Source organism: Anoplopoma fimbria, chromosome 23 (assembly GCF_027596085.1).
Source record: "Anoplopoma fimbria isolate UVic2021 breed Golden Eagle Sablefish chromosome 23, Afim_UVic_2022, whole genome shotgun sequence".
Lineage (NCBI taxonomy): Eukaryota > Metazoa > Chordata > Actinopteri > Perciformes > Anoplopomatidae > Anoplopoma > Anoplopoma fimbria.
This window is the reverse complement of record NC_072471.1, coordinates 3,772,338-3,791,086: the sequence shown is the minus strand read 5'-3', so window position 1 is coordinate 3,791,086 and position 18,749 is coordinate 3,772,338. Positions and strand designations below refer to the sequence as shown.

Below are 18,749 nucleotides of genomic sequence, written 5' to 3'. Positions count from 1 at the left end.
AAGCTCATGAGTCAGACATCACAGCAGTGTGTTATGTCAGTGACTGTTTAGAAATGGATCACTTCTTGGAAAGAGGAAGAATATATGTCGTCCCATTCATCATCAAAACAACTGCAGGTTTAAGTTTTTAAATGTTTGTGAACATTTCAGATGTGTCTCCAACGTGTCATCATCTAAATGTCAGCAGGAATGTTAACTTCCTTTTTTTTTGTATGTGACGGTTACAGATTTCCTCTGTAACTGTAACTTCAGTGCCAAAATGAAAGTGTTTTTGAGGTTAAAGCACCGACACACCATCCGGTTTTGTTTTCTGTTTTCAAACAAACACAAAGAGATTCTAGAAGTTTCTGTTGCAAAAGAAAAAAAAACCCACCTGTTTATTTGTGATGAATTTGGTGGACTTTTAAAATGTTTAAGGGAACAAGAAACATAAAAAATGTGTATATATATATATACATTTGAGAGGCATAATGACAAAGCATGCCAGATTGTACAGTCAACAACATTTGAGTAATCTTATCATTTTAGAACAAATAAAGTTGAAACACATTTTGGTATTTGCTGTGTCACTGTTGTTTCACTTTCATTTAGAGTTTGGTGTTTTGTTAGAAACAGCTCTTGACAGCAAAAACAAATATATATTTTAAAGCCATGTTAAAGTGATCATACTTTTCTTTTTTAAAGTTTGTATTTACTTATTTTCAACATAAAAAACTCAATTAAAGAGGAGCTGTTTTCTTACACATTACAGTTCTCAGCCATGAGCCTGCGTCATTACGCACGACGTCAAGGAGTGACGCACTGGACACGTCGACGACGTCGGAGCGCTCCTAGTCTTTAAATTCCCTCACTGAGAGGAAGGTGAGCAGTCAACGTTGACGGTGTCAGCTGCTTTATTCTGCTTCTTATTAACCGATTGCACCGTAAGTACTCATATTTCTATGTTTTCCCATATTTGACATACTTTAAAGTAAGTTAAAGTACATTTTAAAATACTTATAAATACTTGTTTGTAGCGAAGGCGTTATCAATAAACTTTTCAAGCTTTGCAGTGGCAACTTTTAAAACTGTCTTCTATTAATTAAACATGTGGTCTTTTATAAGTTCTTGTATTTTGTGTGTTTTTGAAGTAAAACAACCGGTTATTGTGAAGTCTTTAAAGAGTGCATGCCTCAACATGACACTTTCTACTGTAACTCCCACTGAGCCACCAACAGAGGCTGAACCGGTGGAAGAAATGAAACTAAAATGACTTTAAGTAACAACTGAATGTAATATCACTTTATATAATATTACTATAATTATTGGGTTGTGTAGAATACAGGCAGCTCGACATGAAAACACACCAGAGTCAGCAGAAATCAATATTCAACAGGAAATAATTAAATTTATATCATTGTAAAGTTTATATTTCTGTGCTTCTGATTGTTCATCATGATCAATAAGACATTTTAAATACATCGTCTGGTGCTCTGATGGTCGTTATTCACTATTATCTTACATTTTATAGACCGAATAATCAATAATGAAAATAATCATTAATCGCAGCAGCATTTATGTTATTTTATGACAGAATTATTGAGATGTGCAAATGCAAAAGATATATATATATATATATATATATATATATATATATATATATATATATATATATATATATATATATATAATTAAATCTAAGTAGATACATTTGTGAACATGTACTTTTTGAGAGGAGTAATTCAAACGGTATCTTATTTCATGTGTGTGCTAGCATACTTATGAATCTAAAATTAGTGCTTTAACTAATTCATCTATTGATTTTAGATTTTTAATTATTCAGGTAATTGCTTCGTCTGAAGTTCCCAGAACCAAAGATGACAATTTCAGATGCTTGTTTTGTTCGACCAACAGTTCAAAACACGTTGATATTTAGAGTAAAGCTGTACAAAGAGCTAATAAAAGCAGCAAATGCTCAGATCTGAGAACCGACTTCTCTGCAGGTTGATTTATGGACTAATCTAAAATATATAAATAAATATAAGAACCAGACTGCTGCAGAAGTTTCTCATAATGTACTCTTTTTAACGTTACATTTCATGTAATTTACCTTTATTTATCAGGTAAAAGTCTCCTTGAGTTTCACACAAATTCTTATTTATCCAACTTTTCTTGCAGAATAAAACAATTAAAGTAAAAAACAACATAGAAGCAAAAATGTTACAAGAACACCTTTATGATAAACACTTATTTGGCTATAAATTCATGATTATGAGTTTAATCTTATCTTTTTTCATTTTGTATTTTTTATTCAACAGTATAACCAACATGGCAAACGGACACGTGGAAATCCACAACCCCTTCTCCAACCACAACGGCAGCACAGACCGTAACCACAAATCTACCTCGGACCCAGAAAGCATGGAGGACACGGTGGAGTTCAGGCTCCTCATGGCCTACGCAAAGAGGAGACTGCCTCAGAAAGAATCTCCTCCACAGGACACACCCAGTTTAGTATCGCTCTCACTTCAGACGCCCGATGGGCCTGAAAAAGAGGAGAAGAAGAAGAACAAGAAGAGGAGGATGATAAGATGGCGTAGAAACATTCTCAGCTGTATCAAACCAAAGACCAAAGACGAAGAACTGCCGTGCCAGATGATTTCACCGTCGGTTGACGTTGACGACAGATGCGGTGATTTGATAATAGGTGAGTATTAAAATGTAACCTCAGATCTCCTGTGTGGTGAGAACGAGGGCTGAAACCAATCATTACTTTTATTATCCATTAACCTGAACCATCATTTTGTCTATAAAATGGTGTAAAATGCTGCTATAATGACTGAAAGACACTATAAAGTCCAGAGCTCTGGGTGTTATTTAATAAATGACATTTGCAATGTTTAAAATGATGGATTTGAAGTCCTTTTTAGGCATAAAACAGTCAAAGAAAAAGATTTACTTTAACAACTAAAGACAAAAGAACACACGTTTAATCAGGTCATTCATTCTGAAGAAAAAGAATGAATGACCTCCATGCAAATACATTTTCAGCTTTGTTAAATTGAGAGGAAGATAAAACGTTTGTCATAAACGTGCAGCCACAAGTGTTTCCTGTTGATCAACCCCAGGCATCTTACTCACAGGCTGAGTCAGGCCTTGTGGTTTTCACTGTGACGTAAAAGATTCGTGTGGTGACGTGTTTTTATTCTTCAGCAAAGTCCGACTAAGATGCAGGCTTGGACTTGTTGCAGTGCTTGTACTCTTTTTTTTTATTTTTATTTTTTTATTATTTCCTTTCTCTAAACTTTTTTAATTGGCTTGTTTTTTAATTCTTTCAGCTAAAGCAACAGAAGAGGAAAGGGAAGAGGATAAGTTGAATGAGGCGGCAAAGACACTGACGGAGATCGCTGATGATATCCCGTTCATTCGTCCCAGCATCGAGACGGACGCGCCAGAAGGTGAGTTTTGGTTTTCCTCTCTACAGAATAAAAACAAAGCCCTTCAGTGAAGACTTGTGGGCAAGTTTTATTCACTAAAATGTCACAAAAGCTGCAGAGCTTTTAAATCCTGAAGTCAGGAAGTCAGCAAACACAAAGCACAGCGGGGTCATTGTGGTTTTGCGCTGACCAAAGGTGAGAAACTGCGTTTGAGGAGTGAAACAAAGCAAAGAAAGATTGTTTTTACATGAACATAGATGCTTTATTTTTGTGTGCATAGTTCCATTTTTTGTGTGTGCACAATGAAGAAAAACTAATGCAGCATGTTTTCCAGGAATGACATCACAGAAACCCAGTTGGTAAAACTGCAAAAATAGAAAAATGTGTCTAGACAAAGTCTGTTCCTGGTCGTCGTTCTCCTGCCAATCTGATGATCTCATCAACAGGGAACTAAATCGTTTTTGCAAATTGCGGAGCAGAGTACTGCTTAAAATGTAAACAACTTTCATAAACCCCCGCACCCCAAAGAATAATTTTACTAATTAACTGGTATAAAAATAGACAAATCTGCTTTTAGCTGCAGATTTGTGTTCACATCGTGCAGAATCAATATGAGTTTATTTGAACTGCTGCACATGAATGAACCAAAATACCACATGTACTTAGAGATGCAGATTAAAAAAGTAACATAAAATACAACATAACAAACCTTAACATAATATAATATGACATTATATTACATAACACAATATAACATAGTATAGCATAATATAATACAACATAACGAAATATAATATAATATGCCATAATACAACATAACATAGGATAATATAATAAGCTATAATATACTATAACACAATATAGCATAATATACCATCATTTAATAAACTATAATATAACATGACAAAATATAACATAATAAACAATAACATAATATAAAACTTGTAAAATAATGTAATATAATAAACTAGAATATATATAAATCATCAAACTAACATAATGTAGCTGATGTTTGAGCAGCAATTAGAACATTGTTCTTTCATTTTTCTTGTCTTTGACACTTTACATGCATTCATGAATTATGACTTTACTGTAGCTGTTGATTTTTTTTACATTTCTAACCTTTAACCCCGTTGATCCTGTTTGTTTTCTTAAAGATGTAGATGAGAACGTGGAGAAACTGATAGGCCTGCTGCTGAGGGGCGCTGGTGACCGACTGAACGAGTCGGTAAGAAATAACGTTCTACTCTGAATATATATATATTTATATCTATATCTACTTTCATTTTTCATTTCTGCTCTAAAACACATTATTTTTTGTGACATTCATAATCTCAAGCTCATTTAAAGTGGCAATCTTAAAGATTTTCATTCAAATAAATGTCTTTAAGTCCCTCTCAATGGCTCAAGGAGGTAACGCAATGATGAAAGTATTGCAATATTTTTATATCTGCAGTATTATGAACTCGGGGTCTGTTGCGATATTCCCGGAAAAAAAATACTGCATTCGTTTTTTTCCATAGTAAACGCACAATAATGGATTTATGCTCATAATTCTGACAAGTTGAAGCTCATGAATCAACAACAAGACTCACAAGAGTGTGTGAATGGAGCCAGATATCTCCTCAGTGTCTATTAAACATGTTTATCCGACTAAATCAAATGTTCTTTTGTCCCCACCAGGAGCTGAAAGACGCGAATATCTCCACGGAGCTGTTTCTGAACTACAGTTTCTTTAAGCTGCTGATGACGACTCTTCTTAAGAAGATGGGCCTCATGTGCTCCGACCCCGAATCCCCGGGGCCCAAAGCTTCACCCAAAGCCCAGATCGCCGTCGCTTGTGAGGTGAGAACAACCTTTATGATGTCATTAAAAAAAGATTTAAAAAAAAAGAAAGTTAAAAAAGGTTTTGGGGGAAATTTAACATGTTTTTTCTTTTCTTTTCAGGTCACCAGCCGCCTGTACGCGGTGAACACGCTGCCAAGAAACCGACTGCTGGACCACGGAGCCAGATACCTGCAGAATTACTACTCCTCCTGGGCCCAGCAGCAGGGCGGATATGTACGTAACACACACGGATACAATCTTCTTTAACCAATTTATTCTTCCCATGAGCCTTTTTTAATAATCCTCTTTTCCTCTCTTACAGGAGGACGCCTTCTACAGTGAAGACGAGGACGACATTCAGTGAGCAGACTGAAAGTTTGAGCCTCCTGAAAGACTCGGGACCGTTTTCTGTTCAGTTTACACGCAAATGAAACCCTGACCTGACGAGCAGCAACACACCTGCACCCGCATGCGTCAGAATCACATTAAAATGTCTTTATGAGAGATAATTATATCGTTCAGGTTTCTTTTGTGCCAGTTGTTCTAACAAGGACCCAAAGCCGTAGACAAAACTATTTTTGTGACATTGATGTCAACCTTTGTATGTGATTTCATAAATGAAATGTACATAATTGTGTTTTCTCAGGGTAATAAAGGGATGCGATACTAATTTTTAAATCAGCATTAATTGTGCTGAAGTTTGGTGCACAATAAGAACATGAAATGTCTTAAAATAATGTATATTTTTACACTTGCACTTTTTCCATGAAAATTAAGTAAATTGTTTGCTTCAAGAGTGAATGAAGGAAACACCACGTGGTTTGTGTTTTTTTGTTAATGTTTGTCAAAATGTGCGGATGAATTTGTGTGTGTGTGTGTGTGTGTTTTTTTAATTTTTCTACTCAAATATGTGTAATTAACAAAAAAATAAACTAGGCATTGTAATTTAATCTCAGTTGTCTTTATTGATGTATTCATGTTTTCTTTAAAATATTTGCAGTTTATCAAAAGTTTTATCAGTGCAGCAGAAAGAAATATAGGTTTGGAATATAAACAAGTCAATTGATAGTAAAGATTAAATCACAATATTTGAATGTATTTATGTCATAAGAAATGTTAAGATGGTACATTTAATACAGAGTTGAAGAGGAAATGATCTAAAATGAATAACTGAATTATTATAATTAACTCATTGTACGTTGCATGTATAAAATAATATAAAGGCTTTGCAACAGACAAGACAAAAAATGCGTTTAAGTGAAACAGCACCGCCTTGTGGACAAATGAGGAACTACATGGTAGTGACAAATGTTTCATAATTAATTTGTCCATTTTTGTGTTTTTTAATTACTTTCTCAATGCGTCCCCAACCTACAAGTTCCTATATCCATATTTTAAATAACTCTGCATATAAATGAAATCCATAACAGCATTTTGTTTTAATTTAAACCCAATTTAGATATTTGGTCCACTGTGGTCGGGGGTTTATGTTTATTTCTTCGGTCATTTGGCACAGTGCGCAACAGGCCACACCAAAATAAAAGTAAAACAAACTTTATTATATGTGGAATTTGTCATCATGCTGACCAGCCCCCATGTGATATACTGATATACTGTATTTATTGTTTTTTTTATTTGTATTTATTCTTAGTTGTTTTTATTTTATTTCTAGTTTTTATGTGTTTTATTGTCTGTGTAGTTTAGTTGTATAGTTGTATATGTGTATTTATTGTCTGTGTAGTTGTATAGTATGTGTAGTTTATAGTATGTGTATTTATTGTCTGTGTAGTTGTATAGTATGTGTATTTATTGTCTGTGTAGTTGTATAGTATGTGTATTTATTGTCTGTGTAGTTGTATAGTTGTATTTATTGTCTGTGTAGTTGTATAGTATGTGTATTTATTGTCTGTGTAGTTGTATAGTATGTGTATTTATTGTCTGTGTAGTTGTATAGTATGTGTATTTATTGTCTGTGTAGTTGTATAGTATGTGTATTTATTGTCTGTGTAGTTGTATAGTATGTGTATTTATTGTCTGTGTAGTTGTATAGTATGTGTATTTATTGTCTGTGTAGTTGTATAGTATGTGTATTTATTGTCTGTGTAGTTGTATACTATGTGTATTTATTGTCTGTGTAGTTGTATAGTATGTGTATTTATTGTCTGTGTAGTTGTATAGTATGTGTATTTATTGTCTGTGTAGTTGTATAGTATGTGTATTTATTGTCTGTGTTGTATATAGTATGTGTATTTATTGTCTGTGTAGTTGTATAGTAGTATTTATTGTCTGTATAGTATGTGTATTTATTGTCTGTATTTATTGTCTGTAGTTGTATAGTATGTGTATTTATTGTCTGTGTCCGTGTAGTTGAGCTGCTGCAACACTTGAATTTCCCCCATGGGGATCAATAAAGGAATATAACAATTGTAATTGATGTAACTTATGAACGGATTAAAGAACACAGTCACATTGATTAACAGATATAATTGTGCTCATTTCTAGAGTGAAATGAGATCCAACCCGTTCCCCTGCGCTCCTCGGACCGCCTCAACCTGCTCCACCGACAACAAGCACCGGCACCGAGACCAGTGACGTCTCACCTGTCGGTCACTCTCTGAACACACCTTCACGCAGTGGAGTATGAGGAGTGATGTGTTCACGTCACCAGATCCCCGGGGACAATGGATGAGACGCAGGAGGACACTTGGTCGCATCCCGGTGCCAAGATGCGGATCTCCAGAGCCAGCAAGGGAGCAGCGGTCACCAGAGCCGTCCGGCCGCACCTGTCCCCTCACCTGTCTCCTCACCTGTCTCCTCACCTGTCTCCTCACCTGTCCCTCACCTGTCTGCTCACCTGTCTCCTCACCTGTCCCCTCACCTGTCCCCTCACCTGTCTCCTCACCTGTCCCCTCACCTGTCTCCTCACCTGTCTCCTCACCTGTCCCCTCACCTGCCGGCCGCTTTGGAGAGCCTGGAGGCGGCTTGGAGAGCACCGGAGGGCTCGGCAAACGGAGAGCCGATGGACGGGCACGGTGGAGGGCCACAGCGGGCCAGAAAGAGGGGGTTCAGACCCCCGACGTGAGGACCATCTTCACCCCCGGAGAGATGGACCCCAGGGTGAGACAGGAGTCCGGGGAGGGACACACCTTCCAGCCCGGAGGCGAGGACACCTGGTGTGATGTGTGCTGCGTTTACATCTTCCAGCATGGGCTCACCTGTGCAGGTGAGTGTGTGTGTGTGTGTGTGTGTGTGTGTGTGTGTGTGTGTGTGTGTGTGTGTGTGTGTGTGTGTGTGTGTGTGTGTTGTGTGTGTGTGTGTCAGTGTTTTTCATTCATGACAATAAAAACACTGTGCAATAATAGTTAAAATAGTATTTTTTCTGTCTGTAAATATTATATTTCAGTTATTGTGTTTTTCTACTGTTTTTATTGCTTATTTATAATACTTGGGTTTTTTTTTCATTTTTTATTTTTCATTTTTTTATTTTTATCTTGTCTTTCTTTACTATGTCTCTTGTGTGCACTTTAACTCTATGCTGCTGTAAGCCTGCAAATTTCCCCGCTGCGGGACTAATAAAGGATTATCTTATCTTATCTTATCTTATAAACACATATTTAGGGTCTGAAGGTTCAAGATGAAAATTAAATATCCAGTGTCTTAAATTTGAATTTTTTTTTAGGCCAAAAATCAACAAAAATCTAATGTTTTCTTTTTTTAAATATCATCTTTAGACCTTTTCACAATTCAGCAGTGTAATATTGGTAATTTCTTCAATAAATCAGTAATCAATAGCACTTTTTGTGAGTGTTAATCTAATAACGACCCCATCGGATACCTTTGTTTGAGCCCAACTCAAGCAGAGGTCGTTACCACAGCTACCACCAAGGACCAAGAGGTTATGTCCTCTGTAATATTTATTTAAGTTTTAATCTGGGAGGGTTGACTTGACATAGAGAGGAGTTTATACTGTATGGTGAAATACATATTACATTTTACATTTACTGTTTTCTAGGGGGAAAAATATACTTTATGACATGAATATGAAAAGAAATAAGTATTCTCCACCAGAATTAAATAATATTGATATTACAAAAGTAAAATCACAAAAAGATGAATGGATTTAAGAGAGTCCATTGTTTGGTTTGGGACCTCAGTCATTCCACAACTTGATCCTCGGCTGCTTTTTTAATTCTTTAACTCAACTTTTTAAGTTAGCAGTATCTTAATGAGTGCTGAGAAAATATTATTATACAGTATTTTAAAAATTCCACTTTGGTCCTCTAACTAAATAGATTCAATTTGACCAAAACAATTGCAGATTTATTGTTGTTTATGTAATTTATCAAGAAAAAAAAACACCTAAATCTGCTGTTTTTAGCTTCCTAAATGTGATGATTTGCTGCATTTTGTGTTTATTATCTCTGTTGGTTTTGGACTGTTGATCAAAGAAAACAAACAGTTTCATAAATGTTTGGCTCCAGGGTGTACTTTTTGGCATTTGTCACATTTAACAGACTAAATAAATCAAACTATAAGTACCCAACAAAGTGTCATCCCTTATCGTATGTCAGTTAAAGACACAACAATTAGTTAAATATAAGGGATAATTAATTGATGTTTTCTCGAAAATATGATCTAAACACTTTTATTGAAGTATAATTGGATGTTTTGGTGTTTATAGAGTCAGAGAAGTCACCTTGATTTACTCTTCTCTAGCATTTAGATTTGCTGACCTCACAGACTTTTAAGAAAGCACATAAATCATTAAAATAAATCAAAGCGTCATCGATATATATTTCAGTAGCACCCTTGACATGCAGTTGAGAGCATGTTTGTGGATGACATAAGCAGGCAGGGCTCTGAAACGCAACTCAGCACCTGGAATGCCGTCGTGAATGCAGACGGACCGGTTCAGGTCTAAAAGGAACCTCAGAGTCTCCTCGAGAACAAACTGGACTTCAACTTCTGTCTGACAAACAATAGAAAGAGGAAACAAAGAGGAAAGACTCATTCCTCGTGTGTCAAGGTCGTCATGGTGCATTTCTTAGTGTTGTAGTGTTGTTGTCAGAGGGTCATGAATGTTCAAAACGCTGCTTTTTTAAACCTTCATTCACCATCACAGTTTAAAAAACAGGATTGTTTCATGTTTGTTTCCTACTTCCTTCTTTTCTTTATATGTTTTTTCAACTTTTTGTCCCTTTTAGCCCATGATATTCATTTTAGCACTGAGAACAAAGTCCCTTGGTGGATTTATATCGGCATATTATACATGCTGGGTTTTTAAGAATGATTCTAGTTGTGCTTGAAAGTTTGACTTGATCCTTGGTTGCCTTTCCTAGTTTTTTAATTTGTCTTTTAAGCTTAGAATTATCTTATTTTGTCCTGAAATGATAAGTAAATTGATGGATTAGTTGATGGACAAAAAATGAATCCAAGACTTTGTAGTTAAAATTGAATTGTCAATCACACTTTTTATCAAATGCAGCTATATACAGAACATTACACTGCAACAATTTCAATATATGATGTGAAAATTTAGCTGCAAAGAGACTAAGAGAGACTCACAACGACACATAAAAGGGCAAAACAACCTCTAAGACATACAAAACAACTACTTAAAGCCACAAAACAACAACAAAGACACACGAAACAATTATTAAAAAGACACAAAACAACTACAAACTAAACACAACACACAAAACAACTACTAAAAGACACAAAACAACTACAAACAACACACAAAACAACTACAAAGACACACAAAACAACTACAAAGACACACAAAACAACTATTAAAAGACACAAAACAACTACAAACTACACAAAACTACTACCGCAAATAGACACAAAACAACTATTAAAAGACACAAAAAACTACTAAAAGACACAAAACAACTACTCAAAGACACAAAACAACTACAAACTACACAAATCTACTGCAAATAGACACAAAACTACTGCAAATAGACGCAAATAGACACAAAACTACTGCAAAAGACACACGAAACAACTATAAAGACACACAAAAATCACAAAAAGAGGCCAGACAACAACAGTAAATGTAACTACAAATGACGAGTCATATAGAAAATATAAAACACTACCACAAAGCCGACACTGAAACACAGAACAAACCGTCTTTTAACCTTTTGACCTCTTTCTGTTTACCGACAGTGTTTCTGCTCAGCTCTGAGTTTCCCGTCAGTTTAACCAGCCGGCTGATGGACTTTATGTTTATGTGTGTGGGCTCATTTCAAATGCAGTTGATTGGCACTCAGGAAGCCCGTTAACGACCCATTACTGCAACTGAACCTCAACAAACTTCTGAAAACTGATATTTGAGACGAGGAGACAAACTTCTGGAGGTTTGACAGTAACGTCCTGTTTGTACTGGTTCACTTATTAACTCACAAAACAGTCACTTATAAGTCTGCAGTTCACTTATTTCCTTTAAAGATTAATTTCTAATGCTGCGAGCAGGTTGAACTCATCCACTTTACATTATATAGATATTTCTGGTTGATTTAATATTTACAGTAGATTCTGTTTTTTCTTTACTGGACTTAGTTTCATGATTTTGTTTGTGAAATTCTATAATTTAAAGGAGTTAATTAACAGAAAACCTCAATTAAAAGACCAGATATGGGATCTTTGAGGCGGAACAATATAGATTTTTTTAGTTTTTCAACACATAACCTAAACAAATATGTATTAGGAAGACTTACATGTGTTTATTTAAAACCCTTATGTGCACTGGTTTTAATAGTCTCAGCCTGAGCTATTTTAAAGTCTCTATGTTTACTCGCTTCACATATTTAGTTGAATTTGGTGAATGGTAGTGTCTCCTCAGGATGAAAACGCAAGGAAATATTGTATTTTCATACTAAACACTGTAGCACAGAGGTAGAGAAAGTATTCAGAACTTAAAGTTGTGATACCACACTGTAAAAATACTCAGTTACAAGTAAAACTACTGCATTGAAAATCATATTTAAGTAAAAACTTTGTAGTAAAATTGGGAAAATGTATTCAAAATAACGTATAAAAATGTCCCCTGTGACTGTAATACTGTTATATGTTTTATAATTTAATTATTATTACTAATGCATTAATGTCAAAGCAGTGGGGCTCATTTGGCACTTTTAACTAATGATCGTTTTTTTAAACATGGATTTATCTGCTGATCATTTTCTCCATTAATCAATTTTTGTTTTACTGTAAAAATTCTGAAAATAGTGACATTTTCACTAGATCTGTTTTCATTCAGCTAACACTCCAAACCTCTTAATTATTAAAAATAAATACAAATTATTGAAAGAAGAAGCAACAAACCTTCACATTTTGAGAAGCTGGAATATTTAATATATCAATTCATTTTCTTTCTTCAATCTATCGATGAATCGTCTACACATTTCAGCTGTACGTGGACATTTTTATATTTACATTAATTATTGATTAAAAAGTACAAAACTCCTCTCTGAAATGTGGTGGAGTTGAAGTAGAAAGTGTTTTTTAATCAAGTAAAGTAAAAGTACCTTCAATCTGTACTATAGTTACATTCTACCAGTGATATGGATACTGATACTGGAGAAAACCCAGTACTCCATCCCAGTGAAGTAATGGATTCAGGACTGAAGTGGGTCAGATGAGTCTCTCTCTCTCTCTCTCTCTCTCTCTCTCTCTCTCTCTCTCTCTCTCTCTCTGTCTCTCTCTCTCTCAATGTCTCCTAAAGGTCTCTCGTCCTTTCGTCTCTTTGTCTCGTTCTCATCAAGATGAAGTAACAGAAACCTGCAGCACAGATCAGGACGTCTTTGTCCGATGAGGTTTAATGTTGCAGCAGAAACAATGTGTGTGTGTGTGTGTGTGTGTGTGTGTGTGTGTGTGTGTGTGTGTGTGTGTGTGTGTGTGTGTGTGTGTGTGTGTGTGTGTGTGTGTGTGTGTGTGTGTGTGTGTGTGTGTGTCTTCCTGGTTGTTGATTTCCATCTGTTCTCTGGTATTTTCACGTAATAGATCAGAAAAACAAAACGTCTTTTCTTTTACCTGCTGCTGCTCTCAATGCAGACTCGTATTTCAGGCTCTCAGAATAGCAAAATGTTTAGTATGTATGTGGAATACAATGTTCATATATATATACATACTATAAAATATTTCCAGGAAGCCTTCATCTGAATATTTCAGTTAAATAACAGCAATTCCCGAGCATCAAACTGCTAAGTCATGGCAACTTTCGGTTCTGAAAATCGACGTCAAAGTGTCTTAAAGCTGCATTCTCTCTACTGTCCATCAGGGGGCGACTCCTCTGGTTGTATAGAAGTCTATGAGAAAATGACTCTACTTCTCTCTTGATTTATTCCCTCAGTAAACATTGTAAACATGAGTTTATGGTCTCAATCTCTAGTTTCAAGTCTTCTTCAATACAGCATGATGTTCATTTAGTAAATGATGCTCCATTTAGAGTCAAACAGACCATAAAGCAGGGTATGCTTTAGTCACAATACAATATAATCATGACACTTATGTCAGGATACGATCTTATTGTGATTTTAAACATTTTGCGATCTACTGAATATTGAGATAACGTATTTTGATTTATTACCTTTTTTTCAACAGCAAATAATGCAGTTCGTCAGCATCTGTTTTATCTAATAAGATTAAGTTTTCACTCATTTCATCTCACTTCAATCCTTTTTTAATGCAGGCAAAACTGTTTTGTTTTTGACCAACTTCCTGCCAGTCCTGCTGACTTTAAACATGACAGAACCAGAAAACACTCAGCACCACCTAGTGGACTAGAAAAGCAAATGTTACCAAAAGGTTTATTTTTATGTCTTATATCAAAAGTTTATATACTATAAGATTGCTAATTGGGGCCATGTATCAATTAAATATTGCTATGTAAAATATTGCGATTCAGTACTTTCCACCACCGTCAAAAACATTTTTTTACTGGGTAAAGTAAAACCAGTTTTGACCCAAACTGGTTCCATTTTCAACCCAGTGATTTTTAATTGTGTTTATATGAAACAAGCAGAGGGAGAGAACGAGCAGTTTCACATTATAGCTGAGTTTATTACGGAGGCTCATTTTGAACCATTGTGTGTGTGTGTGTGTGTGTGTGTGTGTGTGTGTGTGTGTGTGTGTGTGTGTGTGTGTGTGTGTGTGTGTGTGTGTGTGTGTGTGTGTGTGTGTGTGTGTGGTCATCAGCTGCCACAGATGAGTGTAACTTGTCTCTTGTAGCGTCAAACTGTCACAGCGACTGAACAAACAAGGGACAGCAGGAGAATGGGGGGTTAGTTGTGTGTGTGTGTGTGTGTGTGTGTGTGTGTGTGTGTGTGTGTGTGTGTGTGTGTGTGTGTGTGTGTGTGTGTGTGTGTGTGTGTGTGTGTGTGTGTGAGGGGAGGGACCAGTTCAGAGCAGAGACAGAGACACATCCTGGGTGACAGTGGAGGATGATTTGGATCTACATGGAGTTATCTCTGGATTTAAATCAAACATCTGGACTCTAAAACACATTTAAAAAGTGTGTGTGTATGTGTGTATGTGTGTGTGTGTGTGTGTGCGTGTGTGTTTGTGTGTGTGTGAGCTATGGGCTTTGCCAAACACTTTGGCAAAACTTTGAGGAGAGTGTCTGGATTTTTCTATCGCTTTCCCAAAGTGATGCGGCGCTCGGGACGCCTGGAGGTCAGTCTGCTGTGGAGGAACTCCGGTGAGTCCTGGGTTCATTTGCAACATTCCCTTTCAATCAGCAGCTCATCTGCAACCTGTGTTTTCTATTTTTCTTCCGGGACGACCGTGTTTACTGTAAACTGAGCCGAACATGGAAGCAGGAAACAAAAGAATATCACGTGTAGGAACAAAATATTGAAACTGATCTGATCCTTTTTTATTGAGGAAAATAAAAAAGGATCAGATCAGGACACAGATTAAAAACCTGTGTGCAGTTGTTTTTAAGATGTCAAGTGTGGAATGCATTGTGTCTGCAGCTATTTAAGTGTGTCTAGCAGCCCGCGGGTGTGTGTGTGTGTGTGTGTGTGTGTGTGTGTGTGTGTGTGTGTGTGTGTGTGTGTGTGTGTGTGTGTGTGTGTGTGTGATATGATAACTCTTTTTATTCTGAAGTTTGATTACACGTGAACACTCGTCCAAACATGTAGAACAAAAGAAAGAAAGAAAAAGAAGGAAAGAAAGAACTTTATAAAGAAACAGAAAAGAACAGATGGCCGCTGTATTCAGCAAACACCTGTCCTACACACACACACACACACACACACACACACACACACACACACACACACACACACACACACACACACACACACACACACACACACACACACACACACCTGTCTTTGTCTTCTAACTACTGTATAAGCATTTGCAGCGAATGTTTACTGCTGAACAGATTTCAGTCTCTCTGACTTCAAAGTTAAACATTCATTTTTGTATTTGCAATTCACTTTTTATGGAATCAGGTAAAAAATATAAATAAATATAATATTAATATAATAAAATTCTGAAAATAAAAATATAATAAAAAAAAAAAACAAATAAAATAACAAATAATAAATAAAATAAAATAACAAATAAATAAATACATACATAAATAAATATAAACTAAATACATACAAAATACCAATAATCAACTTACAAGCAAGCTACCGAATCCACGCTACCTCTTAGGGGTACTGTGTTCTCGCTTACTTCGACCTTTGACCTCTGGGTGGGTGGCGGGACGGAGGAGTGTCTGTGTGTGTGTGTGTGTGTGTGTGTGTGTGTGTGTGTGTGTGTGTGTGTGTGTGTGTGTGCGTGTGTTTCAGCAGGTGAGTGTTAAAGAGGCTGAAGGTTCATTGTGCGTCTCTCTACACACACAGACGTGATTAGAGAGCCGGTGCTAGAAAACTAAAAAGTTTACACACACAGGAGAAAAGTCCAGTTTGTGTTTTCTGACCTTTGACCTCTGAGCTGAAATCCTGCTGAGTTTCACAATAAGAGCCCTCTGTGTGGTGATTTACAGACTGCTGGTTACTATGCAATTGTTATTTTTCTGCCTCAGTTGATTTTTCAAAAATTCACCAGAAACATATATTTTAGTTTCAAAAAATATATAAACAAATATCAACAAATTTAAAATATTCAGCTTGTTATTCATCATGATAAAAAGAGCTAAATATTGATACTTAATTAAGGGTTCAGATTTATACCTCCTTAAAGGAATACTTTTTATATTAAGTCAATACAAAACATAACATAGTTGCTGTCAACATGAGGATGAGTTTCTGTTCACCATTTAATTAATTTCCTGATCAAAATACATAAAGTAGCTCCTCCTCCTCAAACCTCTTCTCTATATTTTCATATGTAAACTAGATTAGACGTTAGATAAACGCTGTAACATAATTCTTGCCTTCACAGTAAAAGCATGAAGGGTTAAAGAGTTTGTGTGACTGGCGTTCTTCTGATTGAGTCTGATCGATTGTCGACGTCTGAGAAAAGCTTTTATCCCTGAGACAGCAGAGAGAGAGAGGGAGAGAAAGAGAGGGGGAGAGAGGAGACAGACGTATCACAATGTATCCATCATTTCATTGATGGATACATTTAAACCTTCAGATACAGTATTGTACAGTACATATATGTGTATTGTATCCAGATTCCTTTACTAAAATATTAGTAGTAATTCCACAATGTAAAAAGTACTCTATTACAAGTAAAAGCCCATGTGGAGTTTATTTTAACTGAAGACTGAAATAGAGTGTTTGAGGGGTCTCTTCCAGATATTTTGAGTGCTTTCGGCACACTTCCTGAAACTCAGCATTTATGCAGACTTTGCACGATGGAATTACCCACAATTCATAGCGTTGTGTCATTAAACCTATGCGTTAAACACAACGCACATGGGTGTTCAGCCTGTCATATTAGACTTATAGAGAACAATTATAACAATAAGGACTTAAGATTGTACATAAAAAAAACATGAAATCAGAGGAATACAAGCATGTTACACACCTGGTTTAGTCATCAACCATTTCTTTTAATTCTCCTCTTGTAAGGCAAGAGCCGAAAGAGGGCGTGAAAGATGTTGATATCATGCAGTTAAAAAAACGTAAAAAATAAACCCACAATTGTACATAACCTGTTCATATTTATCCCATTTCAAGACCCTGAACTCTTTTACACCTTGACCATTTACAAGTTGATGCCAGTTGAGTGAGGACATTTGGATCGGACCTTAGTGATAAACTAAAGTGAATAAATTAAGATTTAGAGCTGATGGTGGCGCTAAACGTTACTACAACTCACCCTGAGGAAAACATGCTTCTGTGTGGTGAATTTCATGGCAATCCAACCAACAGTTGGTCACTCAAAAACCAGAAAAGTGTCATGGAGAAGTCAGGGTTCGTCCTCTGAGGAACATGAATGTTTCCACACAATGAAACGGCCGTAGTTGATGGATATCTCACAGAAAATACAAAACCATGCAGAGGGTTTAATGTGATGGATGGAGGGACGGAGGGAGGCTCCTCCTCTGTGGATCAAGTTCATTGTCAAAAAGGATGAGAGGGTGAACGGATGAGTGGAGGGAGAGCTGGAGCAGGAAACTGGGGAGACACGGTCGTCATAACAAGCTACGTAAGAGAGAGAGAGAGGGAGAGGGAGAGAGGGATGACTGAGTCAGCAGTTCTTCATCCAGCAGCTCTCTCCCCCATCCGTGTGTCCGTCACACTGTGGCCTCCATTTGACTGTTAAATCTCCCACTCAGCACAACAACACAGCAGAGCGGGAGAGAGGGAGAGAGAGGGGGAGAGAGGGGGAGAAAGAGAGCTGGCTGCATGCAAAACACCATCTGAAGTCTGATAGACGGAGGCTGAATGTCGGGCCTAGAGACACTGAAACGAGTCTGCAAGGAGAGAGATTGTGTATAAGTGTGTAGGTGTGTGTGTGTGTGTGTGTGTGTTTGGGGGGAGGATGTTGAGCTGTGTGTGAGATGAAGATGGGAGATGGGAGCAGCCATGTGCAAACTGTCGGATAAAGTCGGACAGCACGTGAAAAAGAGGACGCCAGGTAGGGAACGTAGTCAGTGTGTGTGTGTGTGTGTATATATATATATATATAATCAGAATATAATAGTGTATATGTAAATAATTGCAAGGTTTGTAGACTTTTTGGTGAATTATATATATTTAAATGGAAAGTATATACTAAACTTTAGTTCAAGGTAATTAGATTTTTTTGAGAAAGTATGTCCTTTTTATTATCATAATTTATATGCATTTTTTTCAATTTAACGTATTTTTGTGTCTCAATATACGTCTTTCAGTGGAATCATTACGTGATGATTCCATTTTAAAGATGCTAAATTATCATACTGTATAATCAGCCATATTTTTTATTATTACGTTTTATACTTATAATTCTTCTAAACTTTTTGCATAACTTCTTTTTTCTTTTCTCTTACTATAATTACTTTATTTTAAAAAACAAACTTGGCAACAAACCTGATTCTGATTCTTT

At 36.2% G+C, this 18,749-nt stretch overlaps 2 protein-coding genes across 2 annotated transcripts in view; both read left to right on the top strand.

Moving 5' to 3' along the window:
• The first annotated feature begins 850 nt into the window (after positions 1-850).
• LOC129112823 (apoptosis facilitator Bcl-2-like protein 14) lies at positions 851-6,193 on the top strand. Its single transcript, XM_054625056.1, has 7 exons — positions 851-923; positions 2,298-2,686; positions 3,318-3,437; positions 4,574-4,644; positions 5,100-5,261; positions 5,364-5,477; positions 5,566-6,193. The coding sequence occupies exons 2-7, from the start codon at positions 2,308-2,310 to the stop codon at positions 5,605-5,607; spliced, it is 888 nt and encodes a 295-aa protein (XP_054481031.1). The 5' UTR covers positions 851-923; positions 2,298-2,307; the 3' UTR covers positions 5,608-6,193.
• Positions 6,194-8,262: 2,069 nt separating this feature from the next.
• zgc:194209 (uncharacterized protein LOC570908 homolog) overlaps positions 8,263-18,749 on the top strand; it is a 73,279-nt gene continuing 62,792 nt past the window's right edge. The window contains 2 exon segments of the mRNA XM_054625055.1: positions 8,263-8,317; positions 8,320-8,466. Of these exon segments, the coding sequence (XP_054481030.1) occupies positions 8,263-8,317; positions 8,320-8,466 (202 nt within the window).

Bases quoted from the DNA above. Each gene is read 5' to 3' on its own strand.
- LOC129112823 (XM_054625056.1), top strand. From the start codon at position 2,308: ATGGCAAACGGACACGTGGAAATCCACAACCCCTTCTCCAACCACAAC. The intron at 2,687-3,317 runs GTGAGTATTAAA...TAATTCTTTCAG, and splicing joins ATGCGGTGATTTGATAATAG to CTAAAGCAACAGAAGAGGAA. The intron at 5,478-5,565 runs GTACGTAACACA...CCTCTCTTACAG, and splicing joins CCCAGCAGCAGGGCGGATAT to GAGGACGCCTTCTACAGTGA.